The sequence below is a fragment of the Procambarus clarkii genome, chromosome 68 (assembly GCF_040958095.1).
Source record: "Procambarus clarkii isolate CNS0578487 chromosome 68, FALCON_Pclarkii_2.0, whole genome shotgun sequence".
Taxonomy (NCBI): Eukaryota; Metazoa; Arthropoda; class Malacostraca; order Decapoda; family Cambaridae; genus Procambarus; species Procambarus clarkii.
Window position 1 is genome coordinate 9837833 of NC_091217.1, and position 24547 is coordinate 9862379.

Consider the following 24547-nt stretch of genomic DNA (forward strand, 5'->3'; position numbering starts at 1 on the left):
CAAACTTTGACCCGATCCTGTGGGATGCAGTGCCAACTTTTTTTTTTTTTTTTAGTCAGTTTCAGTAGTCCTTGAATCATTTAAACATAAAGGAAACATCATTAAACATTAAATATTTATTTTAATTTTATTTTCATTTTAGTGAAATAGATTTTTATGTGTTCTAGATATTCCTGAAGCAACAGCCACCATGGAGACTCGAGCTCTTGGCCCTCCAGGTCTGGCTTGTACCATGAGCCTGTGGTATTACTGTAAAGATGATGAGCCAACGTTAACAGTTATGGCATGGACCACTGATAATGTTCATGAACTAATAAACAGCAAAGATTTACCATGTTATCACAATGATGAATGGCGTCAAAATGAGTTGTTTATTGGAGAACAGAGCATTCCAATCATAGTAAGTATAAAATGTCAAGAGAGTATAAAATATCAGATTAATTAATTTATGGTTTACAGTTTCCATTGTAAAAAAAGACACTTTAATGCATGAATAAAATTTGTTACACATAAAGCCCACATTGGACATTAAAATATTTTCATATACTGTACTGTTCATATCTCAGCCTATCCTTGTAAAATGAAAGTACAGTACTGTATATATATAATATATATATATATATATATATATATATATATATATATATATATATATATATATATATATATATATATTATATATATATATATATATATATATATATATATATATATATATATATATATATATATATATATATTATATATATATATATATATATATATATATATATATATATATATATATATATATATATATATATATATATATATATATATATATATATATATATATATATATATATATATATATATATATATATATATATATATATATATATATTATAACTATTTTCTTAGCATCAGGGCTTAATTGAAATATATATAATATATAATATATATATATATATATATATATATATATATATATATTATATATATATATATATATTATATATATTATATATATATTATATATATATATATATATATATATATATATATATATATATATATATATATATATATATATATATATATATATATATATATATATATATTTATTTATGTAATTATATTCATATTCAAATAAATATTCTTTTGACTTATTTTATGAACAGGCAGAAATGAGAAGCACCAAGTTTTCATCTACATGGACTAACATCCAATATGATATTGCTGTTGATGATGTTACTTTTAACCATTGTTCACCAAATGAGCCACCAACTGAGGTATGTTTCTGTGGGGAGCCTCGTCAGCTCCCTGAAGCTATCTGAACTGATATGTTCTATATTAGTTTGCGGTCATCAGTCACAGGAGTTCTTATGCCTACAGGGAACCACAAGCCAGAACCTGGTTCCCTCAGAGAGGTGCAGGAAGCAATGGTCTATAAGCCCATTACATTAAAATTGTCATAACTGCCATTGACTGGAAAAAGACCCAGAAAGGTAGGCAAATCAAAACAGACTCACTATCTGATTAACCTGTGCAATCTACATCCAAATAGATCAAAATAACTCCCCTAGAAAGAAACCAAGGAAGCAACCCTTAATGCGACTAGCACTTCTGCTCGTTAGTGCTAACCCCCCCTCCCCACCTTCCATTTGGAGGAAGGGGGAGCCGGCAGCCCACCACTCCAGTTCTTGAACAGATGTGCTGGCAGTTCGTTCGGTCACCTCTGGCTTCAAGTTCCTGTTCTGGATTTTGCCCTGTGTGAATGTACCAGCAGTGTGTGGTTGTTGCCCAGGTGTCTTCTTGTACACAAAGCAGCATGCACCTAGGGTGATCTTCCCTAGGTGCTCAGTAAGTACTACCCTTGCGTTTCATGGTTATCTTCCCTGGGGCATTTGGGAATCATTCCCTGCTAGAGGACTTCCTTGCTTGAGGTTGTCTTCGGCCTTGGGGTACATCGGGGGTCTTGGGCTTTCTGTCTTTCCCCAGGTGGGGCAAGTGGTGAGCTGCCGGCTCCAGTGAGCTGGCTCCCCCTCCCCCTCCCCCTATTGTGGGGTAGTGCTAATGAGCGGAATTGCTAGTTACATGAAGGGTTGCTTGTTTGGTTTCTTTCCAGGGGAGTTATTTTGATCTATTTGGGTGTAGATTGCACTGGATAATCAGACAGTGGTCCATTTTGATTCACCTACCTTTCTGGGTCTTTTTCTGGTCGATGGCAATTATGACATAATTTAAATGTAAAGTGCTCATAGGCCATTGCTCCCTGTGCCTCTCTGAGGGGACCAGACTCTGGCTCGTGGATCCTGGTAAGCATAAGAACTCCTGGGACTGATGACCCCTAACTAATATAGCACATCTCAATTCATATAGCTTTAGGGAGCCTCTGGGGCTCATCCACAAAATGGCATTCCATTATATTCAACTCAAATTTTTAGCAAAAATATGTATGAATATGTATACTGTCACAATTCTGATTTCCGAATTCCTTATGGTCGAACCCGGGAAATAGTCTGATTTTTCCAGATTGTTGGGTGTACGTTTGTACCCAGAAAAAAAATATTTTATCCAAAAAATTTCATAATACTGTTCAGTGTCATTAAATACTGTAAACAAAAAAAATTATATTTTACAGGTATAGTAGTAGTAAATTACATAATAAAGGCTCTCACCAAGAGTCCAGGTGTTTTCTACATCCACATACTGTATTACATATTATTGAGTATTACATATACTGTAATAGCTCAGTAATCAGAATACCAGAAATCAAAATCTTTATATAATCCGAATGAATTTGTCATCATCATTTTCAAGTAAATGGTGGGGAGGGATAAACTCTTAAACCATGAAAATGTGTAAATGGTGGGAGTAAGCAGATAAATGATGAAAATGCAAGGGTAAATGGCAGAGTAACCTGGTTGTCATTCAAAACATTTGAATTTGTGCATTTTTGGACATTCTCAGAAAGAAAAGCATTTGAGATTAGGATTGGTAGGCAGCAGCACATACATTCACACAAAATTTTCAGGAGACAGGAAGGCTTATAGGCTTATTGAAGTGCCACTAGCCGAGGAAAATACTGCCTGCACAGTCACTCGGGCAGTTATTGACCATACCTGTTGGTGCTTAACTTGACTGGCCAAGTGATGAGCATATCATCATATATACTTGATACAAATTTATTTTCTATCTACTGATTTACAGGATGAAATAAGATGTACATTCTCAGAGCCTTGCAACCTCTACCAGAGCCACAATGATGACATGGATTGGGATCCTTTAGCGGAGAACTATAGTAAGTTTATTCTTATATTTTGTTATAAATCAAAATAAGATGATACTTGACAAATATATTGATCATATATTTATATGTTTATGTGCCATCATAACCTCAATTTTCTTTAAATGCAGACACTTTCATGGTTGCTCGTGGAAATGGAGAAAACCAGACAGCCATTTTACAAACACAACTACGGAGTGCTTCTGTAGGATTCTGCTTATCATTCAGGTATTTATATGACATCATACATAATGTACTATATTATTATCTCTCCCTCATATCCACCTATGTATCTATATATCTGTATTTGAGTACCTGTAAAACATCTTTTCTATAGGTATCTCATCATGGGATTAGCCAATCTTGAGATTTCAATAATTACTGCCCAAGAAATTAAGACAGTGTGGATTCGTGGAGGAGGAATGAATTTCTTGGATTGGCATACACAACATCTCAGCCTGTTCAGTGATTTTGACTATCAGGTAATGTACTTTATCAGTATTTGTTGTGTTGGTAGTGGCTTGCTTGTTGTGAATGTTATCATATATCTATTTAGCTACAACATTTTCATACAGTACACACAGCTTTTGGATGGGCAAAGACTTTACACATATTCATATCTTTAAAGAACTACATAACCTCAGTAGTGATGCCTGCCTCACAGACATACTCTTATGTTCTGTCATTCCAACTGGTTTTTGCTATAAATAAATAAATAAATAAATAAATGTTTATTTAGGTAAGGTACATACATACAAGAGATTTTACAAAGATTGATGGATTTATAGATAGAGCTAGTACATACAATGCCTAAAGCCACTATTACGCAAAGCGTTTTGGGCATACTATCACTGTACTTTGTTTTTACTTCTCAAATATATGCATTGTTACCTTCCTCTCCACATGTACTATCATGCATGCTGCTCCACATGTATTACTACATGCATGCTGCTACCTTAACATATGTGCAACATGAGCCTATTGTACTGTGAAACCAGAGTTTTTAATAGTGAAATCAAAGCACATACAGTACCTGATTCCAGTTTTGAGCCTGCAAGCTGTCATAGGGATTAGTCAGGAAGAATGTGATAGGCTTGAGACTGGGGACCTGGGATTGACAAGGGTGCTGCTATCTAATATGAGCTCAGTTTGACTGTCCTTGGTGCCTCCCTAGCAACAGACTGACCTAAGGAGGATGTTTGAAAAGATTCCTGTTACACCAGTGCAGACTGTCACCCTGGCCCTGACTGTCATGTTCCTAACAAAGGGACCTCAGATTCTTGCCTAAGGGACCATCCAATTGAAATACAATAGCTCAGAAAATACTATCAGTGTCTTCTAATAAAATACTGTATACTCTATTAATATTATAGTACTGGAATGATATACATCATTATGCATGACTTTCATTGCTTTAGGTATGGATAATTGCCCACACTGGCAGCCCAGAAGATCAGGTGCAGTTGGATGATGTGGATCTCATTAATGGTCCATGTCCAGCACCACTTACCTGCAGCTTTGATGATGAAACAGAAACTTGTGAATGGGAAAATTTCTTCATGGATAATGCTACCCTCCCTTGGTCCATTGGATCTGGTTCTGAAAATATTTCAACTGCACCCTCGTATGTGTCTGTTTTATTAAGTGATTATATTGTAAAATATAATTGTGCTGTATCATTTTTGCATTAAAAAACAGTCTTTCTCTTAGAACTTCTAAATTTTACCACAAGTATAAATAATATATGAATTATATTAATTCTATATAAATGATATGAGTTATAATATATGAATTGGTCATTACTGCTTATTTACATATAAGCTTGTATTATTTACAGTGTGGATCATTCATGGGGAACTCCATATGGCCACTACCAGTACCTTAATCTTCAGATTAACCAAGATAACCAACTGGCTTTCTTAAAGAGTCAAGAAATAAGCACCACTGCTCCTGAGGGCGATTGTTTCCAATTTTGGTTCTATCTCTATTCTGTTATGTGTGTTATTACATGATATTTATCGTTTTCTTTGTCTGTATTTTGATATATCATTGAATTAATTGTTATATTGAATTTCATTAAGTATTTAATTTCAAATTCATGGGTAATTATCAGTTCTTGTCTATATTATTTATAACTGTATTTGAAAGCATTTTCATTGGGCTTTAGTATACTTTCCTCCCCCAGAACTGGAGAAGATGTTGGTGAACTAGGTGTGCGTTTGTTAGCTAACAAAACGGTAATGACGGAACGTATTTGGCAACACACGTACAATGGTCATGATGGGTGGCAGTATGGAGAAACAACCATCAAATATGAGATTAATTTTAGTGTAAGAATTCCATGAAATTGATTTTGCTGATGATATTTAAATTACATTACGTTTTGACAAATAACAAAAATACATAAATTTAACCCATGAAATGAGCATATGATATATCAAGTATTATCTCTGTATGCACAAAAACAAATCAGAACATTTTGTATATCTTCCTTTATTGTTAATAAAAACCATGCCCTGAGCATAGGAAAAATATCAACAAAATTGTAATTTTTTAAAATAGCGAATATTTACTCAAATTCTGACTGGGAACCCTGTACACCCACAGAAGTTACGAATACCGAAAGTTACAAAGTACCTAAAACATTCTAGGATGATATGTGCACGTAGGGCTGAGCCCTTTAAAATGATATGCACATTTCAGGGGTTAACGAATATAGTTGAAAATATTATAAAAATCCATATGGGATTCATTCATATAGGTTGTACTTGAAGGCTTAAGACTTAGTGGATCACAAGGATTTATGGCTTGGGATGATCTGACTGTAAAACGAGGTGCCTGTCAAGCCCCAGGAACATGCAATTTTGAAGATGGTTTGTGTGGGTGGACAAATGTGCCAGACCCCAATAACAATAACTGGGTTTGGCTTAAGGCAGAGGAAGCAAGAGATGGTGTGTTGACAGACCATACGACAGGCACTGGAAATGGTAAGTAATATAACAAAAATATTATTAAATAAGTTTAGATTCTTCCTGAATAAATGTTTAGCCCTTATGATTTTACCTTCTCACTATGGTCTCAGTATGCTGTAGTTTCAAGTCTAATTCAGTTACAGTATATATTTTAGCTTAAAACATTGCAGCATTTTAATAAATACATGGTGGGTATGGTGACAATCAGCTGTTCCTATTAAACAATAGTTGTCTAGTAGGTTCAAGGATACTGCATGTGAGTCCCACAAATGTTAAATGAAAGATTTAAAATACATATTAAGGATTAGATATAAGAGAGTACATAATACCTAGAGGTATAATAGGCTAAATTAATATTCTAAGCTAATATAACCTAACCCTTAACTAATAGAATACTAGTGAAACAAAATAAAGCTAGAGAAGCATCTTTTCATACTTCCACACACTGTTTCCTTCATTTTATCTAGTGCATGTGTGAATATATATTTCGTTAAGCAAAGAGTTTTGGTTTAGATGTTGCAATTTATTTTCAGATTTTTATTCTTAATTGATCCCATTTAAGCAGATTAATGGATATAAAATAGTTTACAGTTAAAGGAAGGTAAATTTATAAGTGCTGTTTACCTATTTATATGCCAGTTAAAAAATTTCATTAACGCTTTCCATTTGCTATAGTATCCCATTGTTAGGGACAGTAAGTGTGATAGGCCTTTTGAGGCCACCTAAGCAAAAGTGATGATGTTTGCATAGTCAAACTTGTCCTCAAATTTGTCCTGGACTAATGTTTGTATATTATAAAACACTTTACCATCTTAAGAAGGATTCTTAGGGATCACTGATAAGTAGTTTTTTTATATTATATGTCACTTAAACGATTACACTCAGATTTCCACTTGACTGGACTAGTGTTGTATGGCTGCCTCACTAATGACGGCAAGCCTGTGAGAAAATGCACCTGTTATGAAAATAATGTATCATAATAATAAATGGTATTTGAAGTTTCTAATAATGGCTGCTTGTGAGAATAAACAAAATCAGCATGAGTTGCAAGCCACCTATTATTTGAAGTGAAATACAGTATTTGTACTATAATTACTAAAGTGTTTTTACAGGATGAGAGCTCAGAATCATATCAACACAATAACCTTTATATACAGCAATATTTTACTTTCCAGGTCACTATGTTTCCTTTGACCGGGCGCACTGTAACTATGGGTCAGTTTGTTATGCCGACCTTGTGAGCACTGATATCACACCTAAAGGCAGCCAGTATTGTTTCTACTTTTATATGAGTAATCTACAGACCAGCTGTAAGTCTAATATTTTTTTTTTATTATGTTAATAATTGCTCTCAGTATATACAATTTTTATTCTTTTACAAACATAATCAAGTAAGTCAATATCTGCTCTAAACAGCCAGCAGAGTATGAATGAAACTCTCCTGGTCCTATCAAGGTTTACTGATGTCTTTGTAAGGAAGAAGGTAATGCAATGTTTTGTGATAAAAAGAGCAGTACCATTAACCCCTGCACTGCACCTGCCAACATATTAAGGGGTGTGCTGGTGTGCTAGCCAACATGGGATTATGTTAGTACAGTGGTACCTCTATTTACAAATTTAATCCGTTCCCAGAGACGGGTCGTAACTCGAAACAAATTTTCCCATAAGAAATAATGTAAATTGAATTAATCCGTTCCACATTCCCAAAAATATTAACTTCAAAATACATTTCATACACAATACACACACATATTTTGTACTATAGTATGTACAAGTTACAGTTTACCTTTATTGATGACTCTTGTTGGCATATGGAAGATGGTGAGGAGTGGGGGGGGGGGGAGGGGAGGAGAGGTGTTACTGTTTGGAAGGGTAGTACCTTTCCATTATAATATCAGGCAGTGATAACTTTTCTGGGGTACTCTCTCTCCTACGTTTTGCCTGCATACCACTAGGACCTGGTTGTGGCTCACTGCTTGTTTTTCTCACTAAGTACCTTTCCATAGAGACTTGTTTTTTTCCCTACGTTTAAACATTTGTCTGTAGTGAGGCCTCACAGTGTCATTGAAAAGGTTAAGGCAACGGCCTACTGCAGCTTGATTTGGGTGAGTCATTTGAAAAACTGTATTTATTCCCATACTGCACACCACTTCTTAAGCGTTGCAGAAGGGACATTCTGTACTGCCTCCTATTCCCCTGAAGAAATTTCCTCAGCTGTCACTTGTTGCTGCTCCTTGTAATGGTTTAGGAGTTCTTTGGTGGTCAGTTCTTTGCTGTGTTCCTCCACCAACTCACAACACACAACATTCACAACTCTCGCAATACTATGAATGCCACAACTTTTTCTAAATTTCTCAAACCATCCCCTGCTCGCCTTAAACACTTTGGTATCTGCATCACTTGTTTCAGGGGTTTTCTTTATAAAATCTTCATGCAAAAGCCTTGCTTTTTCACAAATTATGGCCTCTGTCACCCACTAACTCCTTGTTGTGTATCCAAATTAATAATAACTTTTCAACATCCTCAAGTGTTTGTGTTCTATGTTTCGTGATTATTGATACGCCTTTTGCCATTTTAGCACTCATAATGTCCTTTTTCATAGCAAGTACAGTGGATATCGTTGACATAGATTTGTTGTACTGCCTAACTAGATCAACAACCCGTACACCATCTTCAATTTATGAATAATCTCTTGTTTTCCCTCTATGGTCATCCTCACATGTGTTGTCTTAGGTTGAACCTTACCACTGACTTTCTTGGGACCCATGGCATGATATATAATAATTATTTTTATGGTCAAAACCCCCCAAAAAAAGAAAAAACAATGAAATTCTTTACAAAGAATTCAAGCGAGATCGTCACTAAGCGGGCGGTCTGGTAAACTGAAGCAGGGTCGCCCATGCCATCAGGAACCATGCACTCTGTCGACCCATACGTGTATCAACAAAGTTGCAAGTTGAGGCAAAGGTCATAAGTCGAATCAAATTTTCCAACGAAATTTGGGTCGTAACTCAAAAAATTTGTAAGTAGGGGCATTCATAAGTTGAGGTTCCACTGTATAAGATTTGAAACTCCCATGCATACAAGGGGGGTGTACATTTGCTTCTTCAGGCCCCCAGTAACCATCCCCCATCTTGCATCTTAACTGTGATTACATTAGACAGTGTGATACTAATACCTACATTCGCTTTTCAGACTTGAAACTAACTAGACACTTTTTCTATATTTATGGATATAACCAATTAACCATTTTATGGGCACATGACATATTGAGAATACAATACAATAACTATTTGACTGCCTGCATGTTAAAAACATGCTTTCTTTTATTGGGAGTGCATAACCTGAGTATATTGGTCTGAATCTTTTATTTACTTGAATGCATTAGATAGTATAAAGTCAGTTGAATTAATATTGCATAATTTATGTGACTTGTTCATTTTCTGTATTACTAGATGATAAAAATTCTGTGCAACTTGAAATGGTTAATGTAGAGGAGAACACAGCTCAACTTGTGGCCACGTATGCAAATGAACTTAATGACGTTTGGACCTATTTCCAACAACCTCTTCAAAACTTGCATCATGTCTTCAATCTTCGCATAAGGTCTAAAATGCTTCCAGATTTGCTAGATGCAGAAGGCAAGTATTAACCATCTATTTATACTTATACAGTATTTTTATACCATAAATATTTCTGTAATATTTAGTCTTTTTAGATAATAAGGTCACGTCAAAATATATTTGTCATATACTGTATAGATATTTTACATTTTATATTAAATCATAGTACTGCATGTCCTATAATTATAACATTTTCATTCACTAGCATATAATGCACTGGATGATGTTGAGCTGTCACTTGGAGAATGTACATCATCTGGAACTACTTTAACACCCGTTTCCACACCTACACCCGATTCTCAGCTGACATGTACATTTGAGGAAGGCACTTTGTGTGGTTGGAGTCAGGATCTTGCTGATGGACGAGATTGGATATTAAGCACTGGTGAAATTATCAACTCTCCTCTAGGTCCTCAAGTTGACCACACTACTCACCTTTCAGGAGGTAAGCACAGTTTTCTGCTTAAATAATCTAAATGTATCCAAATTATACATTCATAAATTTGTATTGTAAGGAATCATAAATTTATATCTGCTTCTGAGTTATCATGTGTGGTTACTCCCTGAGGCAAGATCCAACTGTGTTCTTGGACATGATTATTCTGCAGCTAGGCAAAAGTTTTAAGATTTCATCATATATTCCACATTTTTAATGAATAGGTATCATTTTTTCTTAACTACTTCAGCCTAACTAATGGTGCTGCTGCAAGACATGTTTCCTACTAAATTATAGTCCAATCAAATAAAAAGAAAAATAGTAGAAATCCTTTATAGTTCACAGAATCACCCAACAGTATCACATAATGGTAAATAAAGAGTGGTGGGGCAGGGAGGGAAATTATAAATACCACTAAATCTGGCAAGTAATTCTAAACAAAACTAAAACAAATACTTTGGCAAATACTATTTTCTGGCAAATACTTGTGGCGAAGTTTTATCAGAAAATTACCCAAATTTGACTTAGACTCTGTGCCAGTCTGCATTATCTGGCCAAATCTCTTGTTATCCAAATTTTTGTTTGGATACAGTGAATTTTTGCAGATAATTGTCCAAACCCGATTTTGGCCAGATAACCCAAAAATTTCGTTCAATGGGTTTCGGATTACCGAACACATACAGTATAGTCACACTAAATATACCCAACACATTACTTAAATTAATGTGGCCGAGATGCTCTTCAATTCTTTTTTTTTTATTATAATATCTCTGCCATTTGTTTGGTTTGAATGTAAGGTTGTATTCAGTACTTATGTTTAGAAACTTCATGGCTGGCTGTGTAAAGTTACCCTATTTTATGTTTCTATAATTAATTTTTCAGTTTAAGCTACAATTGTGAGAGTGTAATGTGTCCCAGCATAATTTAGAAAAATACAAAAAGAACATAAGTAAATTATTCTATTGTATTACTTCATGTGTGTTTGAATTAGGTTTCATTTCTCTTATTGTAGTGCTTAGTTTTTTTCAGATTATAATTCAGTTTTTCATTTAAATGCATTATATCAACAGGTCATTTCATCTACATCTCATCATCTGGTTCTCTGAGCATTGCCAACCTATTCTCTGAAATTTTGGTATCCAGTGAGAGCGGCAACTGCCTTTCCTTCTCATATTACATGCATGGCACTGCACCACCCTTCTTGAAGATATATATTCTCAAAGGTATTTATTTACTGACTACATGTTAATTCTATTCAGCTGTTCACGGATATTCTTTCAAGGTCATACATGCAACCATTTTGAAAATTTTTATTGCAGTCATGAAATTGTGAGCCTATTTACTTGTTGGTCAATATTTACAGTATGTGCCCAGTTTAACACAGATTCTTTCCTTGAGTTATTGTACAGTATCAAACAGAGTAGAATAATGTAAACAATTGATGAAAAAAATATAGGATACAGGTATGTTCAAAGACAACAAATTTTGTTAAGTAAAATATTAGTGTTATACTATATGCAATATTGTAAAATCAAAGTTTTATTTGTTGCAGTAAAGTTAGTTTGTATTATTAATAAAGATTACCTTGTATAGCTGGTGAGAGGCCTGGACCATCAGATTTTCCTGACTGGGTCCATCTTCGAGAGGTGGGAGAGAATTGGCAGCAGGTTCATCTATTCATACAAAAGCAAGATTATGACCAGTATGTAGCTTTGGTCGCCAATACACAGTATAACAGTGGAGACATGGGACACACTGCAGTTGATGACATCTTGCTGACAGATGGTTCTTGTGATAACCTTAGAGGTATTTACACTCTTGAATGAATGTATATGTGACTCAGAATCATAGTGCCAAGCTGCATCTTACAAGTGTATATTTATTGTATTGGAATTTTTCTTAATGTGATTTTGACCCAAAAATGTTAATGTACTGTACATTATTTTTTTCCAGAAAATTCATGTGACTTTGAAACCTCAGATCTCTGTGAATGGATCCCATCTACTAATCAAGGAGCAGAGTGGATTTGGAATTCAGGTCAAAACCCAGACCACAGCAATGGACCATATATTGATCACACATTTGGTAATATTATTGCATGTTTATATATTGCAATGTTTGTTGCATAGTTAGAGCATAGTGTGTGCATAGTTCATTGCACACATGTATCTCTTGTCCTTAAAATAATGATATTTTTTTTTTTTAAGTTCTAATATAATTTAAAAGAGAATAATTTAAAGGTTAATACTTTTGTAAAGTATTTACAAATTCAGTGGATTATAAGAAGTTAAGTCAAACATCATGTTTACACCTGGCTATTTGTAAGTACAGTACAATGTATCCTTATGTAAAACATTTGTGAGATAACATGGGTTCTAATTTATTGAACAAAAAATTTAAATTGTATGCTATTTTTATATAAAACACACACAATGCATGATCATCTTTTCACTCCAGCAAATGAGATCTAAGGAACTGGCTTCCTTCCCAGTCCCCCCCCCACACACACGCACACACACACACACACACACACACACACACACACATTGACAAGTGTAATAGTGAAAGTATTGGAAAAGCTAATCAAAACTAAATGGGTAGAACACCTGGAGAGAAATGATATAATATCAGACAGACAGTATGGTTTTCGATCAGGAAGATCCTGTGTATCGAATTTACTCAGTTTCTATGATCGGGCCACAGAGATATTACAGGAAAGAGATGGCTGGGTTGACTGCATCTATCTGGACCTAAAAAAGGCTTTCGACAGAGTTCCACATAAGAGGTTGTTCTGGAAACTGGAAAATATTGGAGAGGTGACAGGTAAGCTTCTATCATGGATGAAAAATTTTCTGACTGATAGAAAAATGAGGGCAGTAATCAGAGGCAATGTATCGGAATGGAGAAATGTCACAAGTGGAGTACCACAGGGTTCAGTTCTTGCACCAGTGATGTTTATTGTGTACATAAATGATCTACCAGTTGGTATACAGAATTATATGAACATGTTTGCTGATGATGCTAAGATAATAGGAAGGATAAGAAATTTAGATGATTGTCATGCCCTTCAAGAAGACCTGGACAAAATAAGTATATGGAGCACCACCTGGCAAATGGAATTTAATGTTAATAAATGTCATGTTATGGAATGTGGAATAGGAGAACATAGACCCCATACAACCTATATATTATGTGAGAAATCTTTAAAGAATTCTGATAAAGAAAAAGATCTAGGGGTGGTTCTAGATAGAAAACTATCACCTGAGGACCACATAAAGAATATTGTGCAAGGAGCCTATGCGATGCTTTCTAACTTCAGAATTGCATTTAAATACATGGATGGCGATATACTAAAGAAATTGTTCATGACTTTTGTTAGGCCAAAGCTGGAATATGCAGTTGTTGTGTGGTGCCCATATCTTAAGAAGCACATCAACAAGCTGGAAAAGGTGCAAAGACATGCTACGAAGTGGCTCCCAGAACTGAAGGGCAAGAGCTACGAGGAGAGGTTGGAAGCATTAAACATGCCAAAACTAGAAGACAGAAGAAAAAGAGGTGATATGATCACTACGTACAAAATAGTAACAGGAATTGATAAAATCGACAGGGAAGGATTCCTGAGACCTGGCACTTCAAGAACAAGAGGTCATAGATTTAAACTAGCTAAACACAGATGCCGAAGAAATATAAGAAAATTCACCTTCGCAAATAGAGTGGTAGACGGTTGGAACAAGTTAAGTGAGAAGGTGGTGGAGGCCAAGACCGTCAGTAGTTTCAAAGCGTTATATGACAAAGAGTGCTGGGAAGACGGGACACCACGAGCGTAGCTCTCATCCTGTAACTACACTTAGGTAATTACACACACACACACACACACACACACACACACACACACAAACACAAAAAAAACAAAAAAAAAAACACACACAAAAAAAAACACACAAAAACACATATAAACACACACACACAAACACACACAAAAACACACACACAAAAACACACACACACACAAAAACACACACACAAAAACACACACACATACAAAAAAAAAAACACAGAGACAGACAGAGACAGACAGAAATTCACACACACATTTATCTGGACCTAAAAAGGTTTTTGACAGAATCCCACATGAAAGGTTGTTCTGCAAATTGTAACATACTAGAGGGGTGACAGGGAGACTTCTGACTTGGATGCTATGCATGCTGTATGCAGGGGTGCTTTCTGGGGTTTTCCATTGATGGCTGTCTCTGCTTCCTAGTTCTTGTTTATTCAGTGTCCTTCATATGGTGTAATGGGAGCAACCTGATAAGACCTCTGGTGTATCAGAGTTGGCAGAAGGTTGTACTGATTATAGCAGTGTTTTATGCTTTGACTTTGAGATATCAGGATTATGCCTAAGTTATCTAGTGGCCTTTTATCAGACTCCTCGTGCAGAGAATATCACAATATTGTGGATGAAATCTTATGAATTTTGGAGAGCTATTGCAATATACTTTGAGCATTGCACCATATCAGTCATGATTTGCTTGACTTCAAATGCTAAAATTCTTTTACAGACCGAAAATTGATTTGCATCTTTCTTTTTTAGGTTCATCTGAAGGTCACTATGCCTCCCTAAAGCATTCAAAAGAAAATAAGGATGCAGTTGCTTATCTGACCAGCCCAACACACCAGAGTTCAGAAGCAATGTATGTATATTGCATAGTGTGTGTGTGGAGGGGTAGGGGCAGTAGTGGTGCTGGCAGCAACACCAGCATAAAGCATCATATAAAAAATGAGGAGCAACATGAAAATTTGTGTTACATTAATACATTAATTGTGATTATACTCTACAGTACATTAATGCATATTCATTTAAGATTTTTGACTTATTACATGTGTCCTGGAAGATGTGTATTATAACAGTTGTGAATATTTCTTCAGTATATTAATTCTGTTTTGTTTTTTGTCTTTTAATATATATTGTAGGTGCCTGCGGTTCTACTATTTTATGCAAGGACGTACCAACTGGACAGGGTCCTTGAGTTTGTACGTGAAAAGTCCATCTGTTGATATAAATGATGTAAACCCTGTGTGGATCATAGCAGGACATCAGGGGGATACCTGGAACTTGGGTCGAAAGTCTCTGGACTTTGTCAGTGAATACCATGTAAGTTAAAATTTTGTGTTTGCAAAGCTAATTCTTTTATTACTCTAATAGAAGTAGCTATTTTTAACAAGGCTATGTGTGTTTATTTTGCACCCTAATTTATATGGGAATGAAATTTTTGGGGATGGATAAGGAGATGAAAGGGTAATTTTGAAGTACAAGACACCTATTTTATATCTGAGGTTGGTTTCATTTTCATAGATCCTTTGTTTATAGACCTACAGCTTACAAGAAACTGTTTATGCTTACAACATGAAAAAATACTGTAGTTCATAATTCTAAAATGTTTTAATGCTATTCAACTTATCTGATATAGATAAGCAGTAGACCAGAAGAAAAAATAAATGCAAAAATATGATTTTCCAGTTTATATTAAAATTTACAGTCTAATATTAAATAAATTTTTATCAAGAGTTGTAAGTCAAAACTCATTAAGCTTTTACATGTATACTTATTAATCCTGTTCATCTTACATCAGTCGTGGCAGCTTAGTTTACACTTATAAAAGTTTATGGCTCTGAAGTGCTACGATCGAGATTGTCAACTACAATAATAAGTTTAGGTTGCACAGTTTTACAGCTTGTAAACTGGTTAATAAATACAAGCTTAACTGCCATGATGAAGAAAATATGTACAGGTCTCGCAATTCATCAAATAAATGCATGGTGAATGCTGGCTTTTGTCATTTTGGTTTTGGAGTATGTTTTCTCTCTCATCTGCTAGAATTGAAACTAGAAAATGATAAACCCAAATTAATTTTAATTAAGTTCCTTTTAAGACATTGATGTTTGGGTTGAAATAGGTGTTACTGGTGAATAGGTGATGAACTGGATGTAATAGGAGATATTAAGAGACAAGACAATTTATTTGATGAATCTGAGGCAGAAGGGTCACGTGATGGTTCAGTAGCATTTAATACTATTTAATACTACTGTTTTCATATCTTCTCTCTTCATCTCTAGGCATAAGACTGTCCTGAAACAATAATTAGGAGCTTTATCAAGACACAAGTTATAGATGCAAGTGCCAGCCATGTAATATGTAACATGTGCTGTACCGTTTATAAATAAAAACAGATTTTTATATTGACTGATTGACATTATTTATCTTGTTAAATTCTACAGAGTGTATTTGCGGCAGTTGAAGGCAGCAGCGGCGACAACAGTGTTATAGCTGTAGATGATGTAGCAATGATAGAGAGGGACTGTCCAGGTCCTGCCACCTGTACATTTGAAGATGGTTACTGTGACTGGACCAATGTTAAAGGTTATGATCAAATGGACTGGGTGATGATCAATGGCTACACACCCACAGAAAACACTGGGCCTAATTATGATTACACTCTCCATACAGTGCACGGTATGTTTACAGCATGACTGTAGATAATGGGTAGTTTTCCTAACAATAATTGTGCAAAACCGACTCAAGAAATATCGGAGAAACTAAAGCTCAAGAAAGTCTTTTTTTTTTCTGTGGGGAGCCCCTTTGGCTCCCTGGAGCTATCGGGCTAATATGCAAATCATTAGACCAGGGCATTAGTCTATGGAGTTCAGCCTACTGGGGACCATGAGCCAGGTTTTCCTTATCTGCCATCGACCAGGGTTAGGCACCCAGAAAAATAGGCATAACAAAACAAACTCCACATGGTAAGAAAATTGCACCCAAAAACCAAACAGAGAAGCAGAGCTCCCTCCAATCCCAATGAAACAAGCAAATGTCACACTCCATCGCCACAGTCGCTCGTCCGTGCAGCCTCCTCCCCACCCACCACCACCACCACAAAAAACCAGCATTGAATGTAATGAAATGCCATTTTCTGGGTGAGCCCCAGAGGCTCCCTGGCAACTCTCCCTTCCTCCAGTTGGCAGTTTTTCGTTATTTGATACTTAGCAGCTGAACTGGAGTGGCTGGGTCGCCAGTGCTGGGACCTGATCTGATAGATCTGGGACCTGATCTGATAGATCTGGGACCTCCTTTTCCCCTCCTGAGGGAAGGGGGGCTGTACAGACAAGCGACACAGTGATTGAGTGTAATGTTTGCTTGTTTCCTTGGGATTGGAGGGAGTTCTGCCTCTGTTCCATTTTCGGTTGCAATTTTCTTACTTTGTCAGGTCTGTTTTGTTATGCCTACCTTTGTGGGTGTTTAACCCTGATCGATGGCAAATAAGGAAAACCCCAATCACAGGGTTTTTTTTCAGGGCCATTGCTCCCTGGGCCTTTCTGAGGGGGCCAGGTTCTGCCTCATGGTCCCCAGTATGCTGCGCTCCATAGACTAATGCCCCAGTCTAATTTATTATTTATATATGCAAGAGTTGTTACATCCTTGCACAGCCACTAGTACGCGTAGTGTTTCGGACAAGTCCTTAATCCTGTGTTCCCCAGAATACGACCCCCGCGAAGAATCGTTTAGCAACCAGGTACCCATTTTACTGTTGGATTAAACAGAGGCTACAGTTAAGGACTTGCACCCAGTAAATCCTCCCCGGCCAGGATACGAACCCAGGACAAAGCACTCGCGGAAAGCCATACGAGCGTCTTACCACTACGCCATGATGCTCTAATGATTCGCATATTAGCCCGATAGCTCCAGAGAACCTCCTAGAATAAACCAGAAAATGGTACTTCTTTACATTCACTGCAGGTTTCTTGTAGGATTTTCAGTGCTACACAGAGCTCTTTGCTTTATTACATGCAAGGTGCAGAATTGAAACAAGCTTAAGCAGATATGAAAATTAAACAAATTAAATATTTGCAAACATTATGCCTGTATCTTGGGTTAATACCAAACAATAAATGATATATAAAATATTATTATATACTTATTATTATTATATATTTAATGTTAAATGATGTTGGGCTGAGAAGTTACAGTAAGTTATACGGTAAGTGTTTTCCTCGTTCACAGCTCCACTTATAGAACATCTCAACCATGTCTCAGTTAGGTTCCTGGTGCTACTGTATAAGATCAAAGAAAATGCTGACAATGTCCTTGTGGTTAGGTAATTGTGATAGAATTGGGGGATTCGAAGCAAGATTTGCCCCTCTCTAAAATTGTTATATCTGGCTTACTGATGCCAATCACTAACAAATTATGAATGTTAGTGTTATCAGAAATTAGATTGTAAGCTGTTGTGCCTGGCATAAATGACTATATTAAGATTAATATCTTTCCTCAGGTCACTACTTGTACATGGAGGCAGATGATGGATCAATCCATTCCTCTGCTATTTTAGAATCGGCTATCATACCCCTTGGAACATACTGCTTCGAATTATACTATTCAATGTATGGCAAGGATGTTGGTGGTAAGTACTTTTATAATTTTTTTATATTTTGGATGTTAGTTGAAGAAAGTGCTAAGTGTAAACAACAATGTAGATGAACACTAAGATGAGAGTAGAACATTTGTTGATAACATTCAAGGCAAAAGCTATCTATAAAATAAATCTGCTCTTATCTTCGCATTTCTCTGTACTGTATTTCATATATTCGTTGAAAGAATCTGAATTAACCGATGGATATTTTATTCGTGATTTAAGTGTTTATTTTGAAAATTAAAAGTACTTCGTAACTTCCTACTTCATTAACTAACAGTTAGCCTGCCTAGCTGCATACACTGACCACCACCAGGTGTCAGCATCATGCTCACCTCTGGGTTCCATAATCCCAGCCACCCTACACATTTCCCAATTATATTTATTAGATCTGCACACAGGCAAAGCAGGAATATGTGGGAGCGATCGGGACCAGCCAAGTAATTTTGTCCAGAAATTTGCTTCTTATATTAACTTGAAACCATACTATATTTTGTTATTATTGCTTTTGTCTGCTTCGTAAGGTATAATTAAAAAAAAGTTAACATAAACAGGAAAACTCATCTCTGCAGAATTGCAGTGCCTGAAGACTTTTGAATGGTGAAAACCAAATTGTTCAGTGTCCAGATCACAAAGGTGCCAGCACAGAAGCAATCAGCAAAAAGGATTATAATGACAATTCTGTGCCTAATGTCACACATAGTGGTAACTCAAGCTGGAAACTCGACAAAGAAATGTTCTGCAAACTTGCATTTAGTCTGCTAAAAACTCTGATCGCTAATCTCCATCCGAACTTGATAGAGAACAAAGCTTTATAGGTGGCAAACTTCCTTAAATCATGCTCTTTAGGTTATCTAACACTAACAACCTGCTCAGCAGCTGAGAAATGCTGGCCTTTGTATAAGGTGGCATTTTAGCTACAGTTATATATTTACTCTCTTAGCAACAAATATATTCTCATTACTGTACTGTACTTTACTTATTTGAAACTTATTACACAAAATGAATAAAAATATCAGATTTTGTTGCTAATTTGTTTTGTTGTGTTTAATATTAGTTACAATGAGAGCGAACTGTAGCTCCATTTCTGTTTTCAGGTTTTGCTGTACACACGTTGAAGAACCAGACTCTGAATATAGTGTTTCAGAAATTTGGTAATCAAGGACCTGACTGGAAACTGGTTAGCTATTGTAGTGTAAACTACATATATACATATATATATATATAAAAAAAAAAAAATATATATATATATATATATATATATATATGCAAACAAGCCTGAATGGTCCCCAGGACTATATACAACTGAAAACTCACACCCCAGAAGTGACTCGAACCCATACTCCCACAACTGGTATGTACAGGGACGCCTTAATCCGCTTGACCATCACGACCGGACAAAAAGGAAGTGATAGCCGAGGCTATTTGAACCACTTCCCCGCCGGCACTCGGATGGTAATCTTGGGCATAGCATTTTATCAAATCACCTCATTCTTTGAGGTGATTCTTTGTCCGGTCGTGATGGTCAAGCGGATTAAGGCGTCCCTGTACATACCAGTTGTGGGAGTATGGGTTCGAGTCACTTCTGGGGTGTGAGTTTTCAGTTGTATATAGTCCTGGGGACCATTCAGGCTTGTTTGCATTTGTGTTCCTCACGTGTGCCCCAAAGAATGAGGTGATTTGATAAAATGCTATGCCCAAGATTACCATCCGAGTGCCGGCGGGGAAGTGGTTCAAATAGCCTCGGCTATCACTTCCTTTTTGTCCGGTCGTGATGGTCAAGCGGATTAAGGCGTCCCTGTACATACCAGTTGTGGGAGTATGGGTTCGAGTCACTTCTGGGGTGTGAGTTTTCAGTTGTATATAGTCCTGGGGACCATTCAGGCTTGTTTGCATTTGTGTTCCTCACGTGTGCCCCAAAGAATGAGGTGATTTGATAAAATGCTATGCCCAAGATTACCATCCGAGTGCCGGCGGGGAAGTGGTTCAAATAGCCTCGGCTATCACTTCCTTTTTTGTCCGGTCGTGATGGTCAAGCGGATTAAGGCGTCCCTGTACATACCAGTTGTGGGAGTATGGGTTCGAGTCACTTCTGGGGTGTGAGTTTTCAGTTATATATATATATATATATATATATATATACAGTACCCGTATATATAACTGATGAAAATACTTTGGCATTTGTTCTGAGTTCACTGATATTAACATTATTTAAACATTTGTATTTTGTTTTACCCCTTATTTTATTAGTCAATGAAGTACACAAAGTTCTGAATCTTTTGCCAAATACAGTAATTACATTATATCAGATTGGCAATCTTAATCTTTTTTCAGTTAGCCACTAATTCCATAGATTGAGAGAACAAAAAAGCACTGATTAGCTTCGTATATATTTAAAAGATATAAGCAATATATAATTACATCCACAGGGTAAAGTACAAATAACTGAAGATGCAGATTTCAAACTTGAATTGGTGGCCTTGCGTGGAAATGGCAACGAAGGAGACATTGCTATAGATGATACTTGGACATCTATGGCTCCCTGCAATGATAACCCTGATGAGGCAAGTTAAAATACATATGGAGAAATTGTCATTGGAAGTAATAGTGTTAAAAGTTAATAATGAAATATATTCCTGAACCTAAGCAGATCATAACCTTCGCAGTCCAAATCTGTGCAAAAAATATATTTAAATAAACTGTATTAACATCTTATGTGCAGGCAACATTTTAACCTACACAGATTTGCCTGGCAATGTGAGCATTTGGAGCTAAATGAATTGTAATTACTTTAGTGTATTCATGTTGCTCCATTTGGTAAGGTGCTGCTATTCCCATGAACTATTTCACAATCATGGCTGAAATTTGTGGGCAGTGTGTGATGAAAGGAAGCTTTGCATAAATTAACTTGTAGAGTACAATTATATTCACACTTCCCAGTGTATCAGTTGGCATCAGATGAAGGTTAGAAATTGGTCAGTAATACAATTATATGAGAGGATTTAAATGCATGTACCTATTCTTAGGTTTGCACAGAGTATATATGATAATGCTTGTTATATTCAATTATATGTAATTTTGTTACACTTGATCATATATTTTTTTAGCAATAAAGACAAATATACAGTATAAAAAATACTGTAATGGACTTGCTTTGGTTTAGTTATTTTACAATGGTCTTCTTGTTACCTATTGCAGTTTGTATGTTCTGATGGTACAGTACTCCCACAAGACAAAGTCTGTGATTTCATTGCCAACTGCACCGAGGAGGACGACGAAATGTTTTGTGGAAGCTGTAATTTTGAATTTGGTAAGTTTTTTCTATAACAGTAAATACTATTCTTATGAAAACCATTATGAGATTTTTTCTTAATCATCCTTGATCAGTCTAAAATATATATGTATTGTTTCTTAGTTTATTTATAACGTACCTCATTTGATCTGAATATGTTCATTATCATCAATGTGTATCAACTGGATAATATAACATCTTTATTTCATTATGTATTCTAAAATATTAGTTATTTAATCTTATTTTAATATCAAAAGTTTTTTCTTAAACTAATTATGCATAAATATTTAGGTTTTTGTTAATGTGTTGAGCAGAATAGTGCATAACATTATAAGCACAGTATCAAACTCCAATGAAACAGACTAATGCAGCAGGTAGCATTTTGCTGGTCAGTGTATCACCTCAGTATTTGTCAGTATTCTTCACATTTGCATGTGTCGGTGTTCTTCACATCTGCATGTGTCAGTGTTCTTCACGTCTGCATGTGTCGGTGTTCTTCACATCTGTATGTATCAGTGTTCTTCAACTTTGTATACAGTACATACATATCAAGCAACTGCATTTCAATCTTGTTTTCTAGGTGTTTGCGGATGGAATTTTGTGATAGATAACGATTATGTGTGGACCAGGGGACGGAACCTTAGTAATGATTATGACTACAGTAGCATCTATGACCACACTGTGGGAACAGATGCTGGATACTACATCTACATCACAGAACATTCTAGTCACCAATCTGGCCCTGCTGTTATGGTGACCAGACCACTCCACAATGCATATGTTGACTGTACCATGGATTTCTGGTAAGAAACGCATAAAACTGTGCATTTATACATTTTAAGAATTAGGCTTTAAGTGAATTTGAAAAGCTCCTCTCTGAGTAGAACACTCGTGAGATGATCCCTAAGGCAAGATGCATCCTAGTGTCAAAGGAATGGATTGTAGCACTCATGGCTGGGTGACATTCTGCACCAGCACAACAGGAAACTTTTCAAACATCTTTGTCAGATCATGCTGGTGCTAACAAGGCTCTACAGAAAAGCTCAGTTCACAGAAAGTTAACAAATTAATATTTAGTCTTTTCATGCCAATGTTTGGCATTATCAAAAGGATTGCCAAGTAGCCCCCTGCAAGTTGCCAGTTTATCTTTTTAATGGGGGAGGCAATTTAAAAAGGGTTGTATTCGAGCAAGGAAACACAGGTGGAAACTGAGTATCAGAATCAGCCACAAACGTTTGAATAAATTTGTTCAGATTCAGAGTTGTGAACAAATAGAATGCACTAAGAAGTGAAGTGGTGGAGAAAGACTTCATGTACACTTTCAACTGTAGATATGATAGACTCCAATAGGCTTAGGAAACTGTACACTACTTGATTGAAATTTAAGTGGTGGGACCAATAATTCAATGTCCAACCCCCCCCCCCCAATAATTCAAGGTCCAACCCCCCCCCCCCCCCCCCAAGCACAATTAGGTGAAAACACCTGGTTTGTTCAAGTTCAAGTGAGTTTATTGAGAAAAGGAAGTACATCTCAAATGGATAGAATAGCATCGGCAATTTCCACCCTCATCTATATAAGGTCCCTCAAGGGGCTTACAAACCCATACAATACACAATTACTAATCATATTTTACATTCTAATGGCAATCCACATTGCATACTGTGAGATCTCTTATTAATTATGCTACACCTGTCATATCTTGTTTTGGTAAAGGTCAACTAAATAAGTTGGAGAAGGTACAAAATGAAGCCATGAGAATAATCTTCGAGGCTTTCCGTGCGGTTCATATCCTGGGAGTGTCCATTGTCCTGGCCTGTCTCGGTTCATTCCCCTGTCCACGGAATGGATGGCCAATGCCAACCCCTTCAGTTGGCTTTGCCGGGTCCCCGGACGTGGACCTCTTTGTATTGGCTGGTCTCGGCATCTCCCAGTGTATGTGGTGCCCTTTCCTGACTGCGAAGATGCTTTTTGGCAGGATTGGTCGAGATGGGGGCTCCTTTACCTCTTTCCCCTGGTCCAGCTGTTTTTGGTCCTGGCTCGGCTCGAATTCTTTCAGGGCAGGGTGGTTCTCCTGGCTCCATGGTGGCCAGTCCAGCCTTGGTTTCATTCGCTGCTTGCCCTGTGTCCAAACCCGAGAGTTTTACCGCGGCTGCACCTTTTTCAGCAGGTCGGGCTAGTAAGGTACCTTGCTGGTTTGCCCTACTGCTCGGCTCTTCGCGTTTGGTGTTTTTGATGCGAGTGTATTGCCATTTGTATGGTGATCAGGTGGTTTCTCTGATGGTGCCCCACCTGCAGTCTTCCTCTCAACGACAATATGAAGTTTCTTGGTGTTCTTTTTGCCATTTCCTGTTTCTTCGTAGATTGTCGTCCATTTCTGATCGTGTTGTTTTGTCCTCTCTCTCTTGGCTTTTTCAGGTCTGGCATCTTGTACTGAATACTGTTGCTTCTTCTCATGGAACTGGCGGACCCGCTTCAGCTTGCATTCAGGGT

General features: G+C 36.5%; 1 protein-coding gene across 1 annotated transcript in view; it reads left to right on the plus strand.

Moving 5' to 3' along the window:
- Positions 1 to 24547, plus strand: part of LOC123774758 (MAM and LDL-receptor class A domain-containing protein 1) — a 152699-nt gene that overhangs the window by 75915 nt on the left and 52237 nt on the right. The window contains 23 exon segments of the mRNA XM_069310826.1: positions 168 to 400; positions 1161 to 1271; positions 3193 to 3283; positions 3400 to 3496; positions 3606 to 3750; positions 4687 to 4892; positions 5106 to 5264; positions 5454 to 5598; positions 6030 to 6255; positions 7416 to 7550; positions 9696 to 9881; positions 10069 to 10308; positions 11370 to 11522; positions 11893 to 12105; positions 12253 to 12384; positions 14891 to 14990; positions 15271 to 15451; positions 16576 to 16810; positions 18627 to 18755; positions 19862 to 19944; positions 21194 to 21328; positions 21963 to 22074; positions 22637 to 22859. Of these exon segments, the coding sequence (XP_069166927.1) occupies positions 168 to 400; positions 1161 to 1271; positions 3193 to 3283; positions 3400 to 3496; positions 3606 to 3750; positions 4687 to 4892; positions 5106 to 5264; positions 5454 to 5598; positions 6030 to 6255; positions 7416 to 7550; positions 9696 to 9881; positions 10069 to 10308; positions 11370 to 11522; positions 11893 to 12105; positions 12253 to 12384; positions 14891 to 14990; positions 15271 to 15451; positions 16576 to 16810; positions 18627 to 18755; positions 19862 to 19944; positions 21194 to 21328; positions 21963 to 22074; positions 22637 to 22859 (3670 nt within the window).